Source organism: Salvelinus namaycush, chromosome 19 (genome assembly GCF_016432855.1).
Source record: "Salvelinus namaycush isolate Seneca chromosome 19, SaNama_1.0, whole genome shotgun sequence".
Taxonomy (NCBI): domain Eukaryota; kingdom Metazoa; phylum Chordata; class Actinopteri; order Salmoniformes; family Salmonidae; genus Salvelinus; species Salvelinus namaycush.
In genome coordinates this window covers 25,279,987-25,302,415 of record NC_052325.1, presented here as the reverse complement: position 1 = coordinate 25,302,415, position 22,429 = coordinate 25,279,987, and the positions used below count along the sequence as shown (strand labels likewise).

General features: G+C 44.0%; 1 protein-coding gene across 1 annotated transcript in view; it reads right to left on the bottom strand.

Annotated features, from left to right (window-relative positions):
• epha3 (eph receptor A3) overlaps positions 1–22,429 on the bottom strand; it is a 134,849-nt gene that overhangs the window by 106,319 nt on the left and 6,101 nt on the right. The window contains exons 2-3 of the mRNA XM_039014696.1: positions 16,562–16,626; positions 882–1,542 (exon numbers count right to left, since the gene is read on the bottom strand). Of these exons, the coding sequence (XP_038870624.1) occupies positions 882–1,542; positions 16,562–16,626 (726 nt within the window). The remainder of the gene's footprint in view (positions 1–881; positions 1,543–16,561; positions 16,627–22,429) is intronic.

The window sequence follows — 22,429 nt, the reverse complement described above, 5'->3', positions numbered from 1 at the left end:
GGAGCTTCTCTCTGTTACCCTTGACACCAGAACTTGACCTATGAGATTGGCTTTGATCTTTCATTAAACTAAACATGACTCATTCATCCTTCCACTCACTCATCCATAGAATAGTGAATGCACAGAGAGTAGATCAATATCTTCACATAGCGCTCAACACAGCACTTTCCCATCTGAAAGGAGAGAAGAGGAATAGATGGTCTCTTGACGTGTCGGAGCTGTAGTCATTTCTTTGGGCTCCCACTGGAACCAACACACACTATATCACCATATTATAATATCTTTAAACACCATATGATACAACGTCATCTTCTCCAGGCCTATTTCCCAGCCCTGCACCCAAGTCAAAACACCCAAAACACCAGCCCAGTAACCTTTCATGGCCCAGTCCTCAGCAGCACACACCCTTCTCTCTGATATCCCCTCTCTCCATGGCCTCCAACAGCAGACACACACACAGAGAACTATGATCCTTCCTCTGTTCTGATGAGGTGAGAGAGGAGGAGCTCACTGATATACAGTAACTACTGCAAGCTGGTCCCTCTACCATATAAAACACAGAGCTCCTCTCTCAACCCTCATTCACACATCCCGTATCTGGTTTCTAGTGGTAGAGCAAAGGCCAGAGATGGCCGACAGATATAAGGTGTGTGTACATATGCAGTAGATCAGGAGTTTACCACAGCTGAAACCACGCTTTCAAAACATTACAAGGTACTGTACACACTCAGAGCCTATGTTGAAGTTACTGTATATTTCAGCAATGGAGTGGGAGGGAGGTGAAAGAGAGAGATAAAATAAAGGGGAGAGAGAGGGGGAGAAAGAAGTAGAAAAAGAAAGAAGGAAATGCATTCAGTGAACATTATGACGCTGTGTCTTACCTTGGCAGGAGCTCCCTCTGTCCTCATAGCCAACGTTACACAGACACTTCCCTATGGGCACTAGCCACTCCCCCTCTGTACTACAGTACATACGCGGTGGCTCCTCCTCCTTGGAGTGATTGACACACGAGCCCTTCACCTCCACCAATGACTGAGAGTCCATGGGCACCGTGTCAGGGAAGGAGGCCAAGTTCCTCACAATGAATGGGCACTTCTTAAAGTAGACCCTGACTGACACCAGCGCCACACACGCCCCCACGTCCTGGAACGCCAGGTAGAAGCCCTTCTTGGTAACAGGCCCCACCTCCCGGACCTCCGTGTTGAGCTTCAGGATGCGGTCCCCCAGGTCCATCTGGGTGAAGCTCTCGTCTGCAGCGATGGTGTCGATCTTAGAGAACTGGTGTTCTCTGAAGTGACTGCCCTGGTCCTCATCTGTCTCCATGTACAGCAGGTTGAAGGTCTCCTTGCAGGTCCCCAGGACCAGGGGGATGGAGTTACAGTCTCTCAGGGTGAACTTTAGCTCCACGTAGATCTTCTGGGCCGACTGGCGGGGGATCCAGTTGGTCCTCAGCCAGTTGTTCTGACTGTACTCCATCACGTTACACACCTGGAAGGTCCTGATGGGAGTGTAGTGCTCGTCTACTCCGCTGATCTCCTCCCACTGAGAAGAGAGAGATGGAGGGGGGAGGAAAGAGATGGAGGGGGGAGGAGAGAGATGGAGGGGGGAGGAAAGAGAATGAAGTAATTCATTTTCTAAACACACCAGGATACTCATACATCATGTAGTTTAGTCTCCCTGTCCCAGCGGTTAAACATTGAATCAAAGCTGTGATGAATAGGGAAACACTTGAACAATGGTTATTATTGTGGTTAAAGTGACACGTGTTATAATGTATGGCTTTAAATGCCATTATTCTCCATCAGAGTGAGTGGATAAATGAATGGATAAGTATTTCCTACACACAGAGGCCTGCTCTGGGTAAGAGGAACTTTAGTTTAATGATGAACGGAGAGTCTGTGTTTTCTATTACAATAATAGTGATTTATTTGGCAACCAACAGCATTCATAATTTCTCTCCTTTTAACCCTCTCTTTCTCTCTCTCAAGGCCTCTACTAAAGCCAGGAATTCTTTTCATACACGTCTTCCACATATGGAAGTCTCTTTACAGCATTAGAGAGGACTCTTTCTCCTCTTCATTCCACAGAACTTTAGCTTCCACTCCTAAGAGGAGCAGCTACTCAGCTGCAATCCCTGGCGCAAGGTTAGGAACAAACTTCTCCCTCTCTCTCTGAAAGGAGATCACTGTGGGATGTAGGAACCAGGATTTATACTATTATGACTTTATACCTTCATGTACAGCGATATGATGCAAATTAAATTGATCAAATTTGACTCAGTGATTGCTCTTTCCACTAATACTGTCTTGGTATGACTTCCCTCTGGGATGCACACACACTGGAATAAGATAGCACACACACACACACACACACACACACACACACACACACACACACACACACACACACACACACACACACACACACACACACACACACACACACACACACACACACACACACACACACACACACACACACACACACAGGCATGCCAGTGTGGTTAGAGAGGGAACCAGGGGTTAGAAATGAAATCCAGGTGGCAGCGCAGAGTAACTGAGACTTGTGGTGTGTGTGTGTGTGTGTGTGTGTGTGTGTGTGTGTGTGTGTGTGTGTGTGTGTGTGAGTGTGAGTGTGAGTGTGTGTGTGTGTGTGTGTGTGTGTGTGTGTGTGTGTGTGTGTGTGTGTGTGTGTGTGTGTGTGTGTGAGAGAGAGTTATCCTATTCCAGAGAATGGCTGTGCTTTAAACCAGTGCTGCCAAAACATATGAAAATGTTTATATGATGTGCAGCTCATACACAGGAGAATAGCATATTACATGGACCATCCCCTACCATACATGACATCATTCTGACAAACTTCACCCCTCCCTCGCTCCTTTCCACTCTTTCTTCCTCTCGTTCTGCATCTCTCTTTGACACACACACAGCATGAGATGTCATCTCTCAACTGCACAGTCTCTCGCTCCTCTCCAGCTCTGATGATGACAGTGGGCTTGTATAATTATCTCTTTGCAGTACTGATACCAACAAGGGGGAGAGAGGGGGGGGGGGGGGGGGGGGGTGTAGAGAGAGGGAGAGAGATAAAGAGAGGGAGAAATGAAATGGGGAAACCAGTTGGTATGTTTGGCAAAGCCCTAACCCTATACCCATGTGTGCATTGGCTATGAAGCCAGGCCAATGAGCACACACACACACACACACACACACACACACACACACACACACACACACACACACACACACACACACACACACACACACACACACACACACACACACACACACACACACACACACACACCTCTGGCAGCGGGGCAGTGAGAGAGGAGAGCTGGTGTTTCAGAGAGAGAGATATGTAATAACCTTATAATCCTTCTCCTGATCACGTTACAGTGGAATTACATTGGTTAGACAAGACTGTCATGTCTACAGCCCTGTAGTAGTATTATATACATGACCTCTGTGATTTAGCCTTCACACACACACACACACACACACACACACACACACACACACACACACACACACACACACACACACACACACACACACACACACACACACACACACACACACACACACACACACACACACACACACATTGTACGTATAAGTACACACACTTTCACACACACACACAGTTTCTCAGTTTCTATACTCTTCCTCTTCATGTAAATGCCTATGAGGTCAGAATGACAGAGTTACTGGGTTTCCATTATTGAAGAGCGAGAGTGGGGGGAGGGAGAGAGAGAGAGAGAGTGGGGGAGGGGGAGAGAGAGAGTGGGGGGAGAGAGAGAGAGGGACGAGGGGGAGAGAGAGTGGGGGAAGAGAGAGAGAGTGGAGGGGGAGAGCGAGAGAGTGGGGAGAGAGAGAGAGGGGGGAGGGAGAGAGAGAGTGGGGGAGGAGAGAGAGTGGGGGGAGGGAGAGATAGAGTGGGGGAGAGAGAGAGTGGGGGGAGAGAGAGAGAGAGAGAGAGAGAGAGAGAGAGAGAGAGAGAGAGAGAGAGAGAGAGAGAGAGTGGGGGGAGGGGGAGAGAGAGAGAGTGGGAGAGAGAGTGGGGGAGGGGAGAGAGAGAGAGAGAGAGTGGGGGGAGGGGGAGAGAGAGAGAGCGGGAGAGAGAGTGGGGGAGGAGAGAGAGAGTGGGGGGAGGGAGAGAGAGAGTGGCAAACAAACAAACAAACAAACCAAAACAAAGGCAAAGTCTTCTCATGCTTTGTTGATTTCAAAAAAGCCTTCGACTCAATTTGGCATGAGGGTCTGCTATACAAATTGATGGAAAGTGGTGTTGGGGGAAAAACATACGACATTATAAAATCCATGTACACAAACAACAAGTGTGCGGTTAAAATAGGCATAAAAAACACACACATGTCTTCCCACAGGGCCGTGGGGTGAGACAGGGATGCAGCTTAAGCCCCACCCTCTTCAACACATACATCAACGAATTGGCGAGGGCGCTAGAAAAGTCTGCAGCACCCGGCCTCACCCTACTAGAATCTGAAGTCAAAGGTCTACTGTTTGCTGATGATCTGGTGCTTCTGTCCCAGCCAAGGAGGGCCTACAGAGCACCTAGATATTCTGCACAGATTCTGCCAGACCTGGGCCCTGACAGTAAATCTCAGTAAGACAAAAAGAATGGTGTTCCAAAAAAGGTCCAGTTGCCAGGACCACAAATACAAATTCCATCTAGACACTGTTGCCCTAGAGCACACAAAAAACTATACATACCTTGGCCTAAACATCAGTGCCACAGGTAACTTCCACAAAACTGTGAACGATCTGAGACACAAGTCAAGAAGGGCATTCTATACCATCAAAAGGAACATAAAATTTGACAAAAATACTAAAAATACTTGAATCAGTTATAGAATCCATTGCCCTTTATGGTTGTGGCGTCTGGGGTCCGCTCACCAACCAAGAATTCACAAAATGGGACAAACACCAAATTGAGACTGCATGCAGAATTCTGCAAAAATATCCTCCGTGTACAACGTAGAACACCAAATAATGCATGCAGAGCAGAATTAGGCCGATACCCGCTAATTATCAAAATCCAGAATAGAGCCGTTAAATTCTAAAACCACCTAAAAGGAAGCAATTCCCAAACCTTCCATAACAAAGCCATCACCTACAGAGAGATGAACCTGGAGAAGAGTCCCCTAAGCAAGCTGGTCCTGGGGCTCTGTTCACAAACACAAACGCACCCCACAGAGCCCCAGGACAACAACACAATTAGACCCAACCAAATCACAAGAAAACAAAAAGATAATTACTTGACACATTGGAAAGAATTAACAAAAAAACTGAGCAAACTAGAATGCTATTTGGCCCTAAACAGAGAGTACACAGTGGCAGAATACCTGACCACTGTGACTGACCCAAACTTAAGGACAGCTTTGACTATGTACAGACTCAGTGAGCATAGCCTTGCTATTGAGAAAGGCCACTGTAGGCAGACCTGACTCTGAAGAGAAGACAGGCTATGTGCACACTGCCCACAAAATGAGGTGGAAACTGAGTTGCACTTCCTAACCTCCTGCCAAATGTATGACCATATTAGAGACACATATTTTCCTCAGATTACACAGATCGACAAAGAATTTGAAAAGAAACCCGATTTTGATAAACTCCCATATCTACTGGGTGAAATACCACAGTATGCAATCACAGCAGCAAGATTTGTGACCTGTTGCCACAAGAAAAGGTCAACCAGTGAAGAACAAACACCATTGTAAATACAACCAATATTTATGCTTATTTATTTTCCCTTTTGAACTTCAACCATTTGTACATCGTTACAACACTGTATATAGACATAATTTGACATTTGTAATGTGTTATTCTTTTGGTACTTCTGTGAGTGTAATGTTTACTGTTAATTTTTATTGTTTATTTCCCTTTTTGTATATTATCTACCTCACTTGCTTTGGCAATGTAAACATATGTTTCCCATGCCAATAAAGCCCCTTGAATGAAAGAGAGAATTGAGAGAGAGAGAGAGAGAGTGGGGGAGGGAGAGAGAGAGAGTGGAGGGAGGGAGGGAGGGAGGGAGGGAGGGAGGGAGGGAGGGAGGGAGGGAGGGAGGGAGGGAGGGAGGGAGGGAGAGAAAAATTACTGTATAAAATGTATAATTCAAATTCTGAGGTATATTGTATGCTCCCAAAAATGTAGACATTTTATTATTTTATACTAATACAAAATGATTGACACCCCTGTTTTCAATACCTTTCAATACCTCACCTTGCAAAGATAACGGCACTGAGCCTTTTCTTCTGAGCTGGAGAACACATTGGGAGGGACCTTAGACCATTCCTCTATACAGAATCCTTCTAGATATTTGGACATTCCTTCGTCTGCGCTTATTAACTGCCCTCTTTAAATCAAACCACAGGTTTTCAATAGGTTTTAAGTCCGGAGACTGAGTTGGCCATTTAAAAACGTAGATTTTGTGACCAATTAATATCAAGATACACCACCATATTTTACATGGTGTGCATGGCCAAAGAGCTCTATCTTCATATCGTCTGACCAAAGCACCGGTTCCAATCCATGTACCAACGCAGTTAAGCCAACTCCAGGTGTTTACATTTATTGGATAACATGAAAATAAAGCTCTTTGGCCACGCACACCAGTGGTGTGTTTAGAGTCGAAATGAGAATACATCAGCAGAAATGAACCTACTGTAAAATATGGTGGTGGATCTTTGATGTTATGGGGCTATTTTGCTTCAACTGGTCCTGGGGCCTTTGTTAAAAGCCCCTAGAGTAGATGTCCATGCGAAAAAAATCGTTTTAACATAATAATAAATAATTTTAAAATCTCATCAAAATCCATCTGTTTCAGCTAGAGATATCTGTTTTTTGCATGGGCATCGTCTCAATCTACCGCACTAGTCAATGTCGGCCTTCCACATCTGTGGTGGAAGGTGGCAGAGCTACAGCGGTGTTTGTCAGGCCAGGAGAAAACCAGTCTTCTCATAAAAACGTCTGTAGCGTCCGAACGGTTTGGGCTACACACTAGTATGACTACCCCTGACCTCTGACCCCAGGTCACAACTGTGGGGGGGTCATAGGGAGGTCAGTGTGTGAACTTGCCCCTGGCTGAGAGGAGGATAAGGGCTCTGTGATCTGTGCTGTAGGTAGAACAGGCTGCAGCAGTAAAACCGGGGGGAACCTGAGACACTGAGGCTGGTCCACCTAACGACCACATCAGACACTCTGACAAACTGACCAATCAGCAGTCTGCACAGGGCACTTCAAAGGACTGAGGGATAGCTTCAGTCAAATGACACATTTAGACACATTTACAACAAATTTGGTTGTTTCCTTGTTTTTTTGTGATAAATAATATCAACGCTTGTTCCTGAACACTATTTCGTGCACCATATGTATTTTTATAGTTCAAATACATGCATTCAAGGGTTTAGAAACTAAATGGAGTTTGACTGCTGATATTGATGGCTGTGACCCAACACAGAAGGTCAAAGTGGTGAAACCTGAAGCGCCATTGATCTGACTAGTGTCCAATAATGAGTCGGTTTCAGCTGTTAGATTGAGACACAAATCATCGGGAGAGGTGGAAAACCCCTCTCTATTTCTTTATTTCTTTCTCTCTCTTTTTCTCCATTCCCACAGCCTGGCGGTAGCCACCAAAGAGAAGAGCAGAGCGGAGAGCAGCTTTAGTTTCCTGCTCTGGGTCGCCGTGACAACTGCACCACATCAGTCAGAAGCTTTTCATCACAGCTTTGACCAGAGAGAAACCATAACACACTCTACACCCCTCCTCCAAACCCCTTTATAGTCCCCCACTATAGCAGCCTCTCTCCAAGCCCCACCATGTGCTAATCTCTCGTTTATGGATGGGCTTTCTCTTCTCTCCCAGTGCAGCTGGGGACCTCTCACTCTGTCAGTCAGTCAGTATGTATTTGGGGGAAATATGGTGCTATGGTGACTAAATGAGTTTGGATATTACAATACGTGGAGACTGAGGAGTGGTGGACGCTGGCCAAAAGAGCTGTGCCATTAAGCTCTGGACTGGAGAGCAGTAATGTAGTGTGTCTCTCTGGGATTGGATGAAGCGATGCCAAGAGAGCATAGTGTGTGTAGGGCCAGACCTCAGGCTCCCAGCACCATGTAGAGTTTCTCATTATTCCACACTTCATATGCAGTTGGAGATGAGTTCCTCTTCTGGTTCCTCGGACAATGTGGAATATATCTGTAAATTGGTGAGGGTAAATTGCTAGGGATTTCTTCTTTCAAAGATGTGAAAAGATGTGAAACGTGAGATTATGACACATCCTAACAACGTGTCATAAACTCTTAATCTACAGTGCAATCGGAAAGTATTCAGACCTCTTGACTTTTACCACATTTTGTTACGTTACAGCCTTATTTAAAAATGTATTCAATTGTTTTTTCCCCCTCATCAATCTACACACAATACCCCATTTTTGGGCAAATGTATTAAAAATAAAAAACAGAAAAACCTTATTTACATAAGGATTCAGACCCTTTGCTATGAAACTCGAAATTGAGCTCAGGTGCATCCTGTTTCCATTGATCATCCTTGAGATGTTTCTACAACTTGATTGGAGTCTACCTGTGGTTGTAACGGCTGTCTATCTCTTCCTCCTCATCTGACGAGGAGAGGCGAGAAGGATCGGAGGACCAATACGCAGAGTGGTAAGTTTCCATGTTTTAATATAATCCACGAAAACAAGACACAATACAAAATAACAAAAGTACTAACCGAAACAGTCCCATGTGGCAACAAACACTGACACAGAAGACAAACACCCACAAACCAACAGTGAAAACAGGCAACCTAAATATGGCTCCCAATCAGAGACAATGCAAAACGCCTGCCTCTGATTGAGAACCATATCAGGCTAAATGAACAAACCTAAACATAGAAACAAATAACATAGACTGCCCACCCCAACTCACGCCCTGACCATACTAAATAAAGACAAAACAAAGGAAAATAACAGTCAGAACGTGACAGTACCCCCCCCCCAAAGGTGCGGACTCCGGCCGCAAAAAAAAAAAACTCTTATGAGCGGCGATCCTCGCCGCCAACCTTGGCCTGGGAACCCTAGCAATGGGTCCCGAATGAACAGGATACTCCGGCAGCACCGGAGTAAAAGGCAATTCCGGCATTGTCGGCTTGACAGGCAGCTCTGGCAGCTCCTGGCTGACTGACGGCTCTGGCAGGTCCTGGCTGACTGACGGCTCTGGCAGCTCCTGGCTGGCTGATGGCTCTGGCAGCTCCTGGCTGGCTGACGGCTCTGGCAGCTCCTGGCTGACTGACGGCTCTGGCAGGTCCTGGCTGACTGACGGCTCTGGCAGGTCCTGGCTGACTGACGGCTCTGGCAGGTCCTGGCTGACTGGCTCTGGCAGCTCCTGGCTGGCTGGCGGCTCTGGCAGGTCCTGGCTGACTGACGGCTCTGGCAGCTCCTGGCTGGCTGACGGCTCTGGCAGGTCCTGGCTGACTGACGGCTCTGGCCAGACGGGCAGCTCAGACGGCGCTGGACAGACGCGCAGCTCAGACGGCGCTGGACAGACGGGAGACTCTGGCGGCTCAGGACAGACAGGAGACTCTGGCTGCGCTGGAGAAGAGGAAGGCTCTGGCAGCGCTGGACAGGCGGGAGCAACTGTAGAGAGAAACCGGAGAGACAGCCTGGTGCGGGGGGCTGCCACGTGGAGGTGGCACCGGATATACCGGACCGTGAAGGAGTACAGGAGCTCTTGAGCACCGAGCCTGCCCAACCTTACCTGGTTGAATGTTCCCCGTAGCCCTGCCAGTGCGGCGAGGTGGAATAGCCCGCACTGGGCTATGCTGGCGAAGCGGGGACACCATGCGTAAGGCTGGTGCCATGTACGCCGGCCCGAGGAGACGCACTGGAGACCAGATGCGTTGAGCCGGCTTCATGGCACCCGGCTCGATGCCCAACCTAGCCCGGCCAGTGCGGCGAGGTGGAATAGCCCGCACTGGGCTAAGCACGCGTACTGGGGACACCGTGCGCTCCACCGCATAACACGGTGCCTGACCAGTACGACGCCCTCTCACTCCACGGTAAGCATGGGGAGTTGGCTCAGGTCTCCTACCTGGCTTAGCCACACTCCCCGTGTGCACCCTCCCAAGACATTTTTGGGGCTGACTCTCGGGCTTCCAACCACGTCGCCGCGCTGCCTCCTCATACCGGCGCCTCTCTGCCTTCGCTGCCTCCAACTCTGCTTTGGGACGGCGATATTCCCCTGGCTGAGCCCAGGGTCCCTTGCCGTCCAGAATCTCCTCCCAAGTCCATGAGTCCTGTGTCTTCTGCCGCTGCTCCTGTCCTTTACCACTCTGCTTGGTCCTTGGTTGGTGGGTGTTTCTGTAACGGCTGTCTATCTCTTCCTCCTCATCTGACGAGGAGAGGCGAGAAGGATCGGAGGACCAATACGCAGAGTGGTAAGTTTCCATGTTTTAATATAATCCACGAAAACAAGACACAATACAAAATAACAAAAGTACTAACCGAAACAGTCCCATGTGGCAACAAACACTGACACGGAAGACAAACACCCACAAACCAACAGTGAAAACAGGCAACCTAAATATGGCTCCCAATCAGAGACAATGCAAAACACCTGCCTCTGATTGAGAACCATATCAGGCTAAATGAACAAACCTAAACATAGAAACAAATAACATAGACTGCCCACCCCAACTCACGCCCTGACCATACTAAATAAAGACAAAACAAAGGAAAATAACAGTCAGAATGTGACAGTGGTAAAATAAATTGATTGAACATGATTTGGAAAGGCACACACCTGTCTATATAAAGTCCCACAGTTGACAGTGCATGTCAGAGCAAAAACCAAGCCATGAGGTCGAAGGAATTGTCCGTAGAGCTCAGAGACAGGATTGTGTCGAGGCACAGATCTGGGGAAGGGTACCAAAAAAATTCTGGATTGAAGGTCCCCAAGAAAACAGTGGCCTCAATCATTCTTAAATGGAAGAAGTTTGGAACCACCAAGACTCTTCCTAGAGCTGGCCACCCGGCCAAACTGAGCAATCGGGGAAGAAGGGCCTTGGTCAGGTAGGTGACCAAAAACCCAATGGTCACTCTGACAGAGCTCCAGAGTTCCTCTGTGAAGATGGGAGAACCTTCCAGAAGGACAACCATCTCTGTAGCACTCCACCAATCAAGCTTTTATGGTAAAGTTGCCAGACAGAAGCCACTCCCGCTTGGAGTTTGCCAAAAGCACCTAAAGGGCTTCTCAGACCATGAGAAACAAGAATCTCTGGTCTGATGAAACCAACATTGAACACTTTGGCCTGAATGCCAAGCGTCACGTCTGGAGGAAACCTGGCACCATCCCTACGGTGAAGCATGGTGGTGACAGCATCATGCTGTGGGGATGGTTTTCAGTGGCAAGGACTGGGAGACTAGTCAGGATCGACGGAAAGATGAATGGAGCAATGTACAGAGGGATCCTTGATAAAAACCTGCTTCAGAGCGCTCAGGACATTAACCCTAAGCCCAGCCAAGACCTAAAAATAGCTGCAGCAACCCTCAACATCCAACCTGCCAGAGCTTGAGAGGATCTGCAGAGAAGAATGGGAGAAACTCCACAAATACAGGTGTGCTAAGCTTTTAACGTCATACCCAAGAAGACTGTAATCGCTGTAATCGCTGCCAAAGGTGCTTCAACAAAGTACTGAGTAAAGGGTCTGAATACTTATGCAAATATGATATTTCCATTTTTTATTTGTAATAAATTAGCAAAAATAAATCTAATAACCTGCTTTTACGTCATCATTATGGAGTATTGTGTGTGTAGATTGATGAGGGAAAAACGATTTACTCTATTTTAGAATAAGGCTGTAACGTAACAAAATGTGGAAAAAGTCAAGGGGTGCATTGTACATTACTGACCATTACCCAGACCCCAGGGCTATGACTGTGAGTCAGAATGAGGCAGGTGTGCACAGTGCGGTTAGGGTACCGTTTTTACTGTAACACTGAAGCATTTTGTGCTGTAACACCGGGTAGCACTTTGCTTACAGCGGCAGAAGACCAGGGGCCCATCTGTCACTGTCAACGTCTGTGTGTGTGTGTGTGTGCGTGCGTGCGTGTGTGTGTGTGTGTGTGTGTGGCCCCCATGCCACTGCGTTATCAGAAATCATTTCAGAGGGTCTGGCTCTCATGGCAAAATGCTTATCTGCCCCCGTCAGCCAATGACGTGAGTAATTATCCATGATTCACCTTGAGGACTTGATCAGCACTCTTTCTCGCTCCTACCCCCCTCTTTTCAGAAAGACATTGGTTTCCGCATAATATTCAGTGTACCATATGATAATCAAACCCATTCTCTGCCTTTTAAAAATGTTCTGAACCTGTCTAACTTTACATAGAGGAGTTCCCACTCTCAAAGGTCATGTCAATTACACAAACTGGGCCTCAAACCTGGGCCTAAATAAACATGAGACATTAAAAGTCAGTGTTCGGTAAGTGTGTTTGGTTCAACCTTATAAAGTAACCTCTAAGTTTTCTAGTGCTGGTAGTTAATATATGGCTGGGGGAAACCAAGGCTGGCAGCTCTATGGAACGAATTAGTGGATTACCTTCAGCTCCAGCCAGCCAGTAACTCTAACACTTAAAGTTCAGAGGAGGGATTGGCTGCAGGAGACTGCAAGGCCAGTAGTGCAACTGGTAGACAAATAAACACAGAACCACACAGACATACATACTACACACACACACACCCACAACCACAACCACGCACACACACACAGACTATGGCAGAGGTAGAGACACAGGAGGATGTAGGTGGATTAGGGAAGGGAAGGAAGTCGTGCTGTTTGGTGTTGTTTTGATTGCTGTGTACTAAGTTAGCTGGGTTTTATTAACGTGTTGTTTGATTGCTGTGTTGAGATACTAAGTTAGTTGGGTTTTATTAACGTGTTGTTTGATTGCTGTGATGAGATACTAAGTTAGCTGGGTTTTATTAGCGTGTTGTTTGATTGCTGTGTTGAGATACTAAGTTAGCTGGGTTTTATTAACGTGTTGTTTGATTGCTGTGTTGAGATACTAAGTTAGCTGGGTTTTATTAACGTGTTGTTTGATTGCTGTGATGAGATACTAAGTTAGCTGGGTTTTATTAACGTGTTGTTTGATTGCTGTGTTGAGATACTAAGTTAGCTGGGTTTTATTAACGTGTTGTTTGATTGCTGTGTTGAGATACTAAGTTAGCTGGGTTTTATTAACGTGTTGTTTGATTGCTGTGTTGAGATACTAAGTTAGCTGGGTTTTATTAACGTGTTGTTTGATTGCTGTGATGAGATGCTAAGTTAGCTGGGTTTTATTAACGTGTTGTTTGATTGCTGTGTTGAGATACTAAGTTACTTGGGTTTTATTAACGTGTTGTTTGATTGCTGTGTTGAGATACTAAGTTAGCTGGGTTTTATTAACGTGTTGTTTGATTGCTGTGTTGAGATACTAAGTTAGCTGGGTTTTATTAACGTGTTGTTTGATTGCTGTGTTGAGATACTAAGTTAGCTGGGTTTTATTAACGTGTTGTTTGATTGCTGTGTTGAGATACTAAGTTAGTTGGGTTTTATTAACGTGTTGTTTGATTGCTGTGTTGAGATACTAAGTTAGCTGGGTTTTATTAACGTGTTGTTTGATTGCTGTGTTGAGATAATAAGTTAGCTGGGTTTTATTAACGTGTTGTTTGATTGCTGTGTTGAGATACTAAGTTAGCTGGGTTTTATTAACGTGTTGTTTGATTGCTGTGTTGAGATACTAAGTTAGTTGGGTTTTATTAACGTGTTGTTTGATTGCTGTGTTGAGATACTAAGTTAGCTGGGTTTTATTAACGTGTTGTTTGATTGCTGTGTTGAGATACTAAGTTAGCTGGGTTTTATTAACGTGTTGTTTGATTGCTGTGTTGAGATACTAAGTTAGCTGGGTTTTATTAACGTGTTGTTTGATTGCTGTGATGAAATACTAAGTTAGCTGGGTTTTATTAACGTGTTGTTTGATTGCTGTGTTGAGATGCTAAGTTAGTTGGGTTTTATTAACGTGTTGTTTGATTGCTGTGATGAGATACTAAGTTAGCTGGGTTTTATTAACGTGTTGTTTGATTGCTGTGTTGAGATACTAAGTTAGTTGGGTTTTATTAACGTGTTGTTTGATTGCTGTGTTGAGATACTAAGTTAGCTGGGTTTTATTAACGTGTTGTTTGATTGCTGTGTTGAGATACTAAGTTAGTTGGGTTTTATTAACGTGTTGTTTGATTGCTGTGATGAGATACTAAGTTAGCTGGGTTTTATTAGCGTGTTGTTTGATTGCTGTGTTGAGATACTAAGTTAGCTGGGTTTTATTAACGTGTTGTTTGATTGCTGTGTTGAGATACTAAGTTAGCTGGGTTTTATTAACGTGTTGTTTGATTGCTGTGTTGAGATACTAAGTTAGCTGGGTTTTATTAACGTGTTGTTTGATTGCTGTGATGAGATACTAAGTTAGCTGGGTTTTATTAGCGTGTTGTTTGATTGCTGTGTTGAGATACTAAGTTAGCTGGGTTTTATTAACGTGTTGTTTGATTGCTGTGTTGAGATACTAAGTTAGTTGGGTTTTATTAACGTGTTGTTTGATTGCTGTGATGAGATACTAAGTTAGCTGGGTTTTATTAGCGTGTTGTTTGATTGCTGTGTTGAGATACTAAGTTAGCTGGGTTTTATTAACGTGTTGTTTGATTGCTGTGTTGAGATACTAAGTTAGCTGGGTTTTATTAACGTGTTGTTTGATTGCTGTGATGAGATACTAAGTTAGCTGGGTTTTATTAACGTGTTGTTTGATTGCTGTGTTGAGATACTAAGTTAGCTGGGTTTTATTAACGTGTTGTTTGATTGCTGTGTTGAGATACTAAGTTAGCTGGGTTTTATTAACGTGTTGTTTGATTGCTGTGTTGAGATACTAAGTTAGCTGGGTTTTATTAACGTGTTGTTTGATTGCTGTGTTGAGATACTAAGTTAGCTGGGTTTTATTAACGTGTTGTTTGATTGCTGTGTTGAGATACTAAGTTAGCTGGGTTTTATTAACGTGTTGTTTGATTGCTGTGATGAGATGCTAAGTTAGCTGGGTTTTATTAACGTGTTGTTTGATTGCTGTGTTGAGATACTAAGTTACTTGGGTTTTATTAACGTGTTGTTTGATTGCTGTGTTGAGATACTAAGTTAGCTGGGTTTTATTAACGTGTTGTTTGATTGCTGTGTTGAGATACTAAGTTAGCTGGGTTTTATTAACGTGTTGTTTGATTGCTGTGTTGAGATACTAAGTTAGTTGGGTTTTATTAACGTGTTGTTTGATTGCTGTGTTGAGATACTAAGTTAGCTGGGTTTTATTAACGTGTTGTTTGATTGCTGTGTTGAAATACTAAGTTAGCTGGGTTTTATTAACATGTGTTGTTGCTCTGTTGTTGCCAACAATTCAAACCATATTATAAGCTGACCCTCCTCTTCTTTAACAAAATGAAGAAATGCAATCTGTCTCCCTATCCCACCCATATGGTGAGTCTATCACCTACTTAACCTATGTGTAGGTTAATACCACTTGGGGGGGGGGGGTACTAAGCTAACATATGGAATAGTTTTAAGATGGTCATATCATGGATCATTTAGCTATTTGATTTTGAATTTTAAGATGCCTTTAGGTATATTTTAAGATTTTTTTATTAAATATAGAATTTGGCCTTTACTTTTATAACACATAGAAACGCATTGAATAACACATTCAGAAATAGCAACAACAACAACAACAAAAAAGAGATATAAGAAAGCTCAGGAAATATATATATATTTTTGGACACATATTTAAACCCTTATTTTTGTTGGCACAAAACTACCTCCATACTTTCATTCGTTTGTTAGGTTACCTTCAGGCGAGTTCCGTAACACTTGTGGGGGTCGTAGAACATGTTGGTGAGAGTCTCCCCTTTCCCATAGTGGGATCATATTAGTTTTGGCTCAAACGGTTCAGACGCTACAGACAGAAGTTGGCACATCGGCGTTACCGGCTCCAGATGAGTCCCGTGACTCTTGTAGGGGTCGTAGAGTAAAAGGGAGAACACCATTGTGTTCATGAGATTCAGTTTATTGGCCAAACCGTATAGACGTTTTCGTGAGAAGACCAATTTTTGGGATGTCTCCTGGCATGATAAACACCGCTGTAGCTCTGCCTCCTTCCACCGTAAACGCGGAAGGCCGACATAGGCGGATGCAGTGGATTGAGATGCAGCCATGTAAAAAAACTGATGTCTCTAGCTTAAACGGACGTATTTTGACTGGGATTTTTTATTATGTTACTTAGATTTAGACTCTTAAGGATTGTTAATCCCACTTCATTCATAGGATAACAGAAAATAAGATGTGTTTGTATTGTTTGTTTTCAAATGTCCTAAGCACCATTAAAACACTGAAATCTGATGACAGGACAGAATGCTGACAGAGGACAGAATGTGCAGATACTGTATGTGTGCAAGCCATGGGACATGTATGTACTACTCACCCCATGCGATGGGTAGGATATCCATCCCAGCTCCCCCTGGCTGGCTTTGGAGTCCAACAGGTTCACTGTAGAGATGAGGAGAGAGAAGAAACAGGGATGAGTGTCGGGATGAGTGCCGGGATGAGTGTCTTATGGGAAAGCAGTTGATTGTGGCAAGCTTGTCTTTGGCACCACTATGTGCAGTGGGAATAGAAAGTCACCACCCCCTTTCAAAATGTTCACCTTTTGTTGCCTTACAGCCTGAAATGAAAACACATAAAATTTGACTTTTTACTGCTTTATTTACACACAGTAACCCACAATATCCAAGTGAAAAAAAATATTTAAAAAACTCTATAAATTAATTACAATTAAAACAGTAAAATCCCCTATTTGGGTATGTGAACACCCCCCTTAGAATTGCAATTGCAAACTTGCTGAGGTATAACCAACCACCTTCCAGATCACAAATCAAGCTAATTGGCTTCCATCTGTGATCAATTATAGTGACTTTGATTAGTTCAGAATTGCACAACTCAACTGCTTAGTAGTGCAATTCAAAGCAAAGAATACACTATGGGCGGAAAGGTACTTCTAAAGATCTACGAGATAAAGCTGTGGAAAGGCACAAGTCAGAGGATGGATATAAAAAGATTTCAAAGGCTTTGTCTATCCCTCGGCGCACAGTTACGACCATTATTAAGAAGTGGAAGGTGTATGGCACCACCCAGACCCTGCATAGATCAGGCCGTCCCTCCAAACTGGATGATCGGGCAAGGAGGAGATTGATCAGAGAGGCTACCAAGAAGCAAATGGCGACTTTGAAGGAGCTTCAGGCCTTTATGGCAAAGACTGGTCAATCTGTGGATGTGACCACAATATCACAAGCTCTCCACGAATCTGGCCTCTATGGGAGGGTGGCAAGAAAAACACCACTCCTCAAAAAAAGCCACATCAAGTCTCGTTTGAGCTTTGCCAAAAAGCACATTGTAGATTCTGAGGCCAAGTGGCAAAAGGTGTTGTGGTCAGATGAGACCAAAATTGAACTTTTTGGCATGAACGCAAAACGATATGTCTGGCGAAAACCCAATACTGTCACACCCTGATCTGTTTCACCTGTCCTCCACCTCCTCCAGGTGTGGCTTATTTTCCTCCGTGTATTTATCCCTGTGTTTCCTGTCTCTCTGTGCCAGTTCGTCTTGTATGTTCAAGTCAACCAGTGTGTTTTTCCTGTGCTCCTGCTTTTTCTATTTTCCTTTTTCTAGTCCTCCCGGTTTTGACCCTTGCCTGTTTCTGGACTCAGTACCCACCTGCCGGACCATTCTGCCTGCCTTGACCACGAGCTTGTCTGACACTCTGTACCTCCTGGACTCTGAACTGGTTTTGACCTTTTGCCTGTCCACGACCATTCTCTTGCCTACCCTTTTTGGATTATAATAAATATCAAAAACTCAAACCATCTGCCTCCCGTGTCTGCATCTGGGTCTCGCCTTGTGCCCTTATGAATACATCTTTCCACCCAAAGAACACCATGTCTACAGTAAAGAACACCATGCCTACAGTAAAGAACACCATGACTACAGTAAAGAACACCATGCCTACAGTAAAGAGCACCATGCCTACAGTAAAGAACACCATGTCTACAGTAAAGAACACCATGCCTACAGTAAAGAACACCATGCCTACAGTAAATAACACCATGCCTACAGTAAAGAACACCATGCCTACAGTAAATAACACCATGCCTACAGTAAAGAACACCATGTCTACAGTAAAGAACACCATGTCTACAGTAAAGAACACCATGCCTACAGTAAAGAACACCATGCCTACAGTAAATAACACCATGCCTACAGTAAAGAACACCATGCCTACAGTAAAGAACACCATGCCTACAGTAAAGAACACCATGTCTACAGTAAAGAACACCATGTCTACAGTAAAGAACACCATGCCTACAGTAAAGCACACCATGCCTACAGTATAGAACACCATGCCTACAGTAAAGAACACCATGCCTACAGTAAAGAACACCATGTCTACAGTAAAGAACACCATGTCTACAGTAAAGAACACCATGCCTACAATAAAGAACACCATGCCTACAGTAAAGAACACCATGCCTACAGTAAAGAACACCATGTCTACAGTAAAGAACACCATGCCTACAGTAAAGAACACCATGCCTACAGTAAAGAGCACCATGTCTACAGTAAAGAACACCATGTCTACAGTAAAGAACACCATGTCTACAGTAAAGAACACCATGTCTACAGTAAAGAACACCATGCCTACAGTAAAGAACACCATGTCTACAGTAAAGAACACCATGTCTACAGTAAAGAACACCATGTCTACAGTAAAGAACACCATGTCTACAGTAAAGAACACCATGTCTACAGTAAAGAACACCATGCCTACAGTAAAGAACACCATGCCTACAGTAAAGAACACCATGCCTACAGTAAAGAACCCCATGTCTACAGTAAAGAACACCATGCCTACAGTAAAGAACACCATGCCTACAGTAAAGAACACCATGCCTACAGTAAAGAACACCATGACTACAGTAAAGAACACCATGCCTACAGTAAAGAACACTATGCCTACAGTAAAGAACACCATGCCTACAGTAAAGAACACCATGCCTACAGTAAAGAACACTATGCCTACAGTAAAGAACACCATGCCTACAGTAAAGAACACCATGCCTACAGTAAAGAACACCATGTCTACAGTAAAGAACACCATGCCTACAGTAAAGAACACCATGACTACAGTAAAGAACACCATGTCTACAGTAAAGAACACCATGCCTACAGTAAAGAACACCATGCCTACAGTAAAGAACACCATGTCTACAGTAAAGAACACCATGACTACAGTAAAGAACACCATGTCTACAGTAAAGAACACCATGCCTACAGTAAAGAACACCATGCCTACAGTAAAGAACACCATGTCTACAGTAAAGAACACCATGACTACAGTAAAGAACACCATGTCTACAGTAAAGAACACCATGCCTACAGTAAAGAACACCATGCCTACAGTAAAGAACACCATGCCTACAGTACAACACGACGGTGGCAGCATCCTGTTGTGGGGGTGTTTCTCTTTAGCAGGGACTGGACCACTTGTCAGGATAGAAGGGGAAATGGACAGTGCAAAATACCAACAGATTCTTGAGGAGAACCTGCAGCCCTCTGCCAGGAAGGGATGGAGTATAGAGAGAGAGTACAGGATGGAGTATAGAGAGAGAGTACAGGATGGAGTATAGAGAGCGATTACAGGATGGAGTATAGAGAGAGAGTACAGGATGGAGTATAGAGAGAGAGTACAGGATGGAGTATAGAGCGAGAGTACAGGATGGAGTATAGAGAGAGAGTACAGGATGGAGTATAGAGAGAGAGTACAGGGTGGAGTATAGAGAGAGAGTACAGGATGGAGTATAGAGAGAGAGTACAGGATGGAGTATAGAGAGAGAGTACAGGATGGAGTATAGAGAGAGAGTACAGGATGGAGTATAGAGAGAGAGTCGAGGATGGAGTATCGAGAGAGAGTACAGGATGGAGTATAGTGTATATATATATAGTATAGAGAGAGAGCTCAGGGTGGAGTATAGTATATATATATATAGTATAGAGAGAGAGTACAGGGTGGAGTATAGAGAGAGGAGAGGATGGAGTATAGAGAGAGAGTACAGGATGGAGTATAGAGAGAGAGTACAGGATGGAGTATAGAGAGAGAGTACAGGATGGAGTATAGTGTATATATATAGTATAGAGAGAGAGTACAGGGTGGACTATAGAGAGAGAGTACAGGGTGGAGTATAGAGAGAAAGGAGAGGATGGAGTATAGAGAGAGAGTACAGGATGGAGTATAGAGAGAGAGTACAGGATGGAGTATAGTGTATATATATAGTATATAGAGAGAGTACAGGGTGGAGTATAGAGAGAGAGGAGAGGATGGAGTATAGAGAGAGAGTACAGGATGGAGTATAGAGAGAGAGTACAGGATGGAGTATAGAGAGAGAGGAGAGGATGGAGTATAGTATATATATAGTATAGAGAGAGAGTTCAGGGTGGAGTATAGTATATATATATATAGTATAGAGAGAGAGTACAGGGTGGAGTATAGTATATATATATAGTATAGAGAGAGAGTACAGGGTGGAGTATAGTGTATATATATATAGTATAGCGAGAGAGTACAGGGTGGAGTATAGTATATATATATATAGTATAGAGAGAGAGTACAGGGTGGAGTATAGTATATATATATATATAGTATAGAGAGAGAGTTCAGGGTGGAGTATAGTATATATATATATAGTATAGAGAGAGAGTTCAGGGTGGAGTATAGTATATATATATATATATATATTGTAACGTCCTGACCAGAGTTCTTATGTGTTTTGCTTGTTTAGTGTTGGTCAGGACGTGAGCTGGGTGGGAATTCTATGTTGTGTGTCTAGTTAGTCTGTTTCTGTGTCCAGCCTAATATGGTTCTCAATCAGAGACAGCTGTCAATCGTTGTCCCTGATTGAGAATCATATATAGGTGGCTTGTTTTGTGTTGGGGATTGTGGGTGGTTGTTTCCTGTCTTTGTGTGTTGTCTGCACCAGCTAGGACTGTGACGGTTAGTTTGTTTTGTCATTTTGTATAGTGTCTTGTTTTGTGTTAATTAAATAATGGAAAATTACCACGCTGCACATTGGTCCTCAGATCCTTCTCGCCTCTCCTCGTCTGAGGAGGAGGACGACTTAGACTGCCGTTACATATATATAGTATAGAGAGAGAGTACAGGGTGGAGTATAGTATATATATATATAGTATAGAGAGAGAGTACAGGGTGGAGTATAGTATATATATATATATAGTATAGAGAGAGAGTACAGGGTGGAGTATAGTGTATATATATAGTATAGAGAGAGAGTTCAGGGTGGAGTATAGTATATATATAGTATAGAGAGAGAATTCAGGGTGGAGTATAGTATATATATAGTATAGAGAGAGAGTTCGGGGTGGAGTATAGTATATATATAGTATAGAGAGAGAGTTCAGGGTGGAGTATAGTGTATATATATAGTATAGAGAGAGAGTTCAGGGTGGAGTATAGTATATATATATATATAGTATAGAGAGAGAGTACAGGGTGGAGTATAGTGTATATATATATAGTATAGAGAGAGAGTTCAGGGTGGAGTATAGTATATATATAGTATAGAGAGAGAGTTCAGGGTGGAGTATAGTATATATATAGTATAGAGAGAGAGTTCAGGGTGGAGTATAGTATATATATATATAGTATAGAGAGAGAGTACAGGGTGGAGTATAGAGAGAGAGGAGAGGTAAATAGAGACTATTAGCTGAAACCCACAAAATTGAGGCTCACCTAAGTTCTAGCCAAGCAGCTGGCGGTCAGGGTGCAGGGACGCACGCACACACACACACGCACGGACACACACATATTCAGAAGACAGACTCCTATTAGAGCTAATAAAGCTATCTGCTCCTGTCAGATTATAGCAGTGCAGCATCTAGCTCCATTGGTTCCAATTTACATTTCTCAACGAGCCAGACCCCGTCTCAAATTGAGCCAAGCATGGGGAATATGAGAGCAGAAAATGAGATGGCTCTATCTGACGCTGCTTCTCCAGCTGCAAGGGCCAGAAATCTCCACCAAAATCCCACGCACTCATACACACGTGTACATGCACGTGAAGGTCCACATGCACACACTCATTACACAAAGACGCACAAACGAATGCAAGAACACTCACACAAAACGCTCACACACTCTCGCGTCATGTGTCTACCCAGTTAGTCAACCTCAGTGTCTCAGAAAGCAGGGCTCTTTACGGTAACTAACAGTAAGGAACAGTAT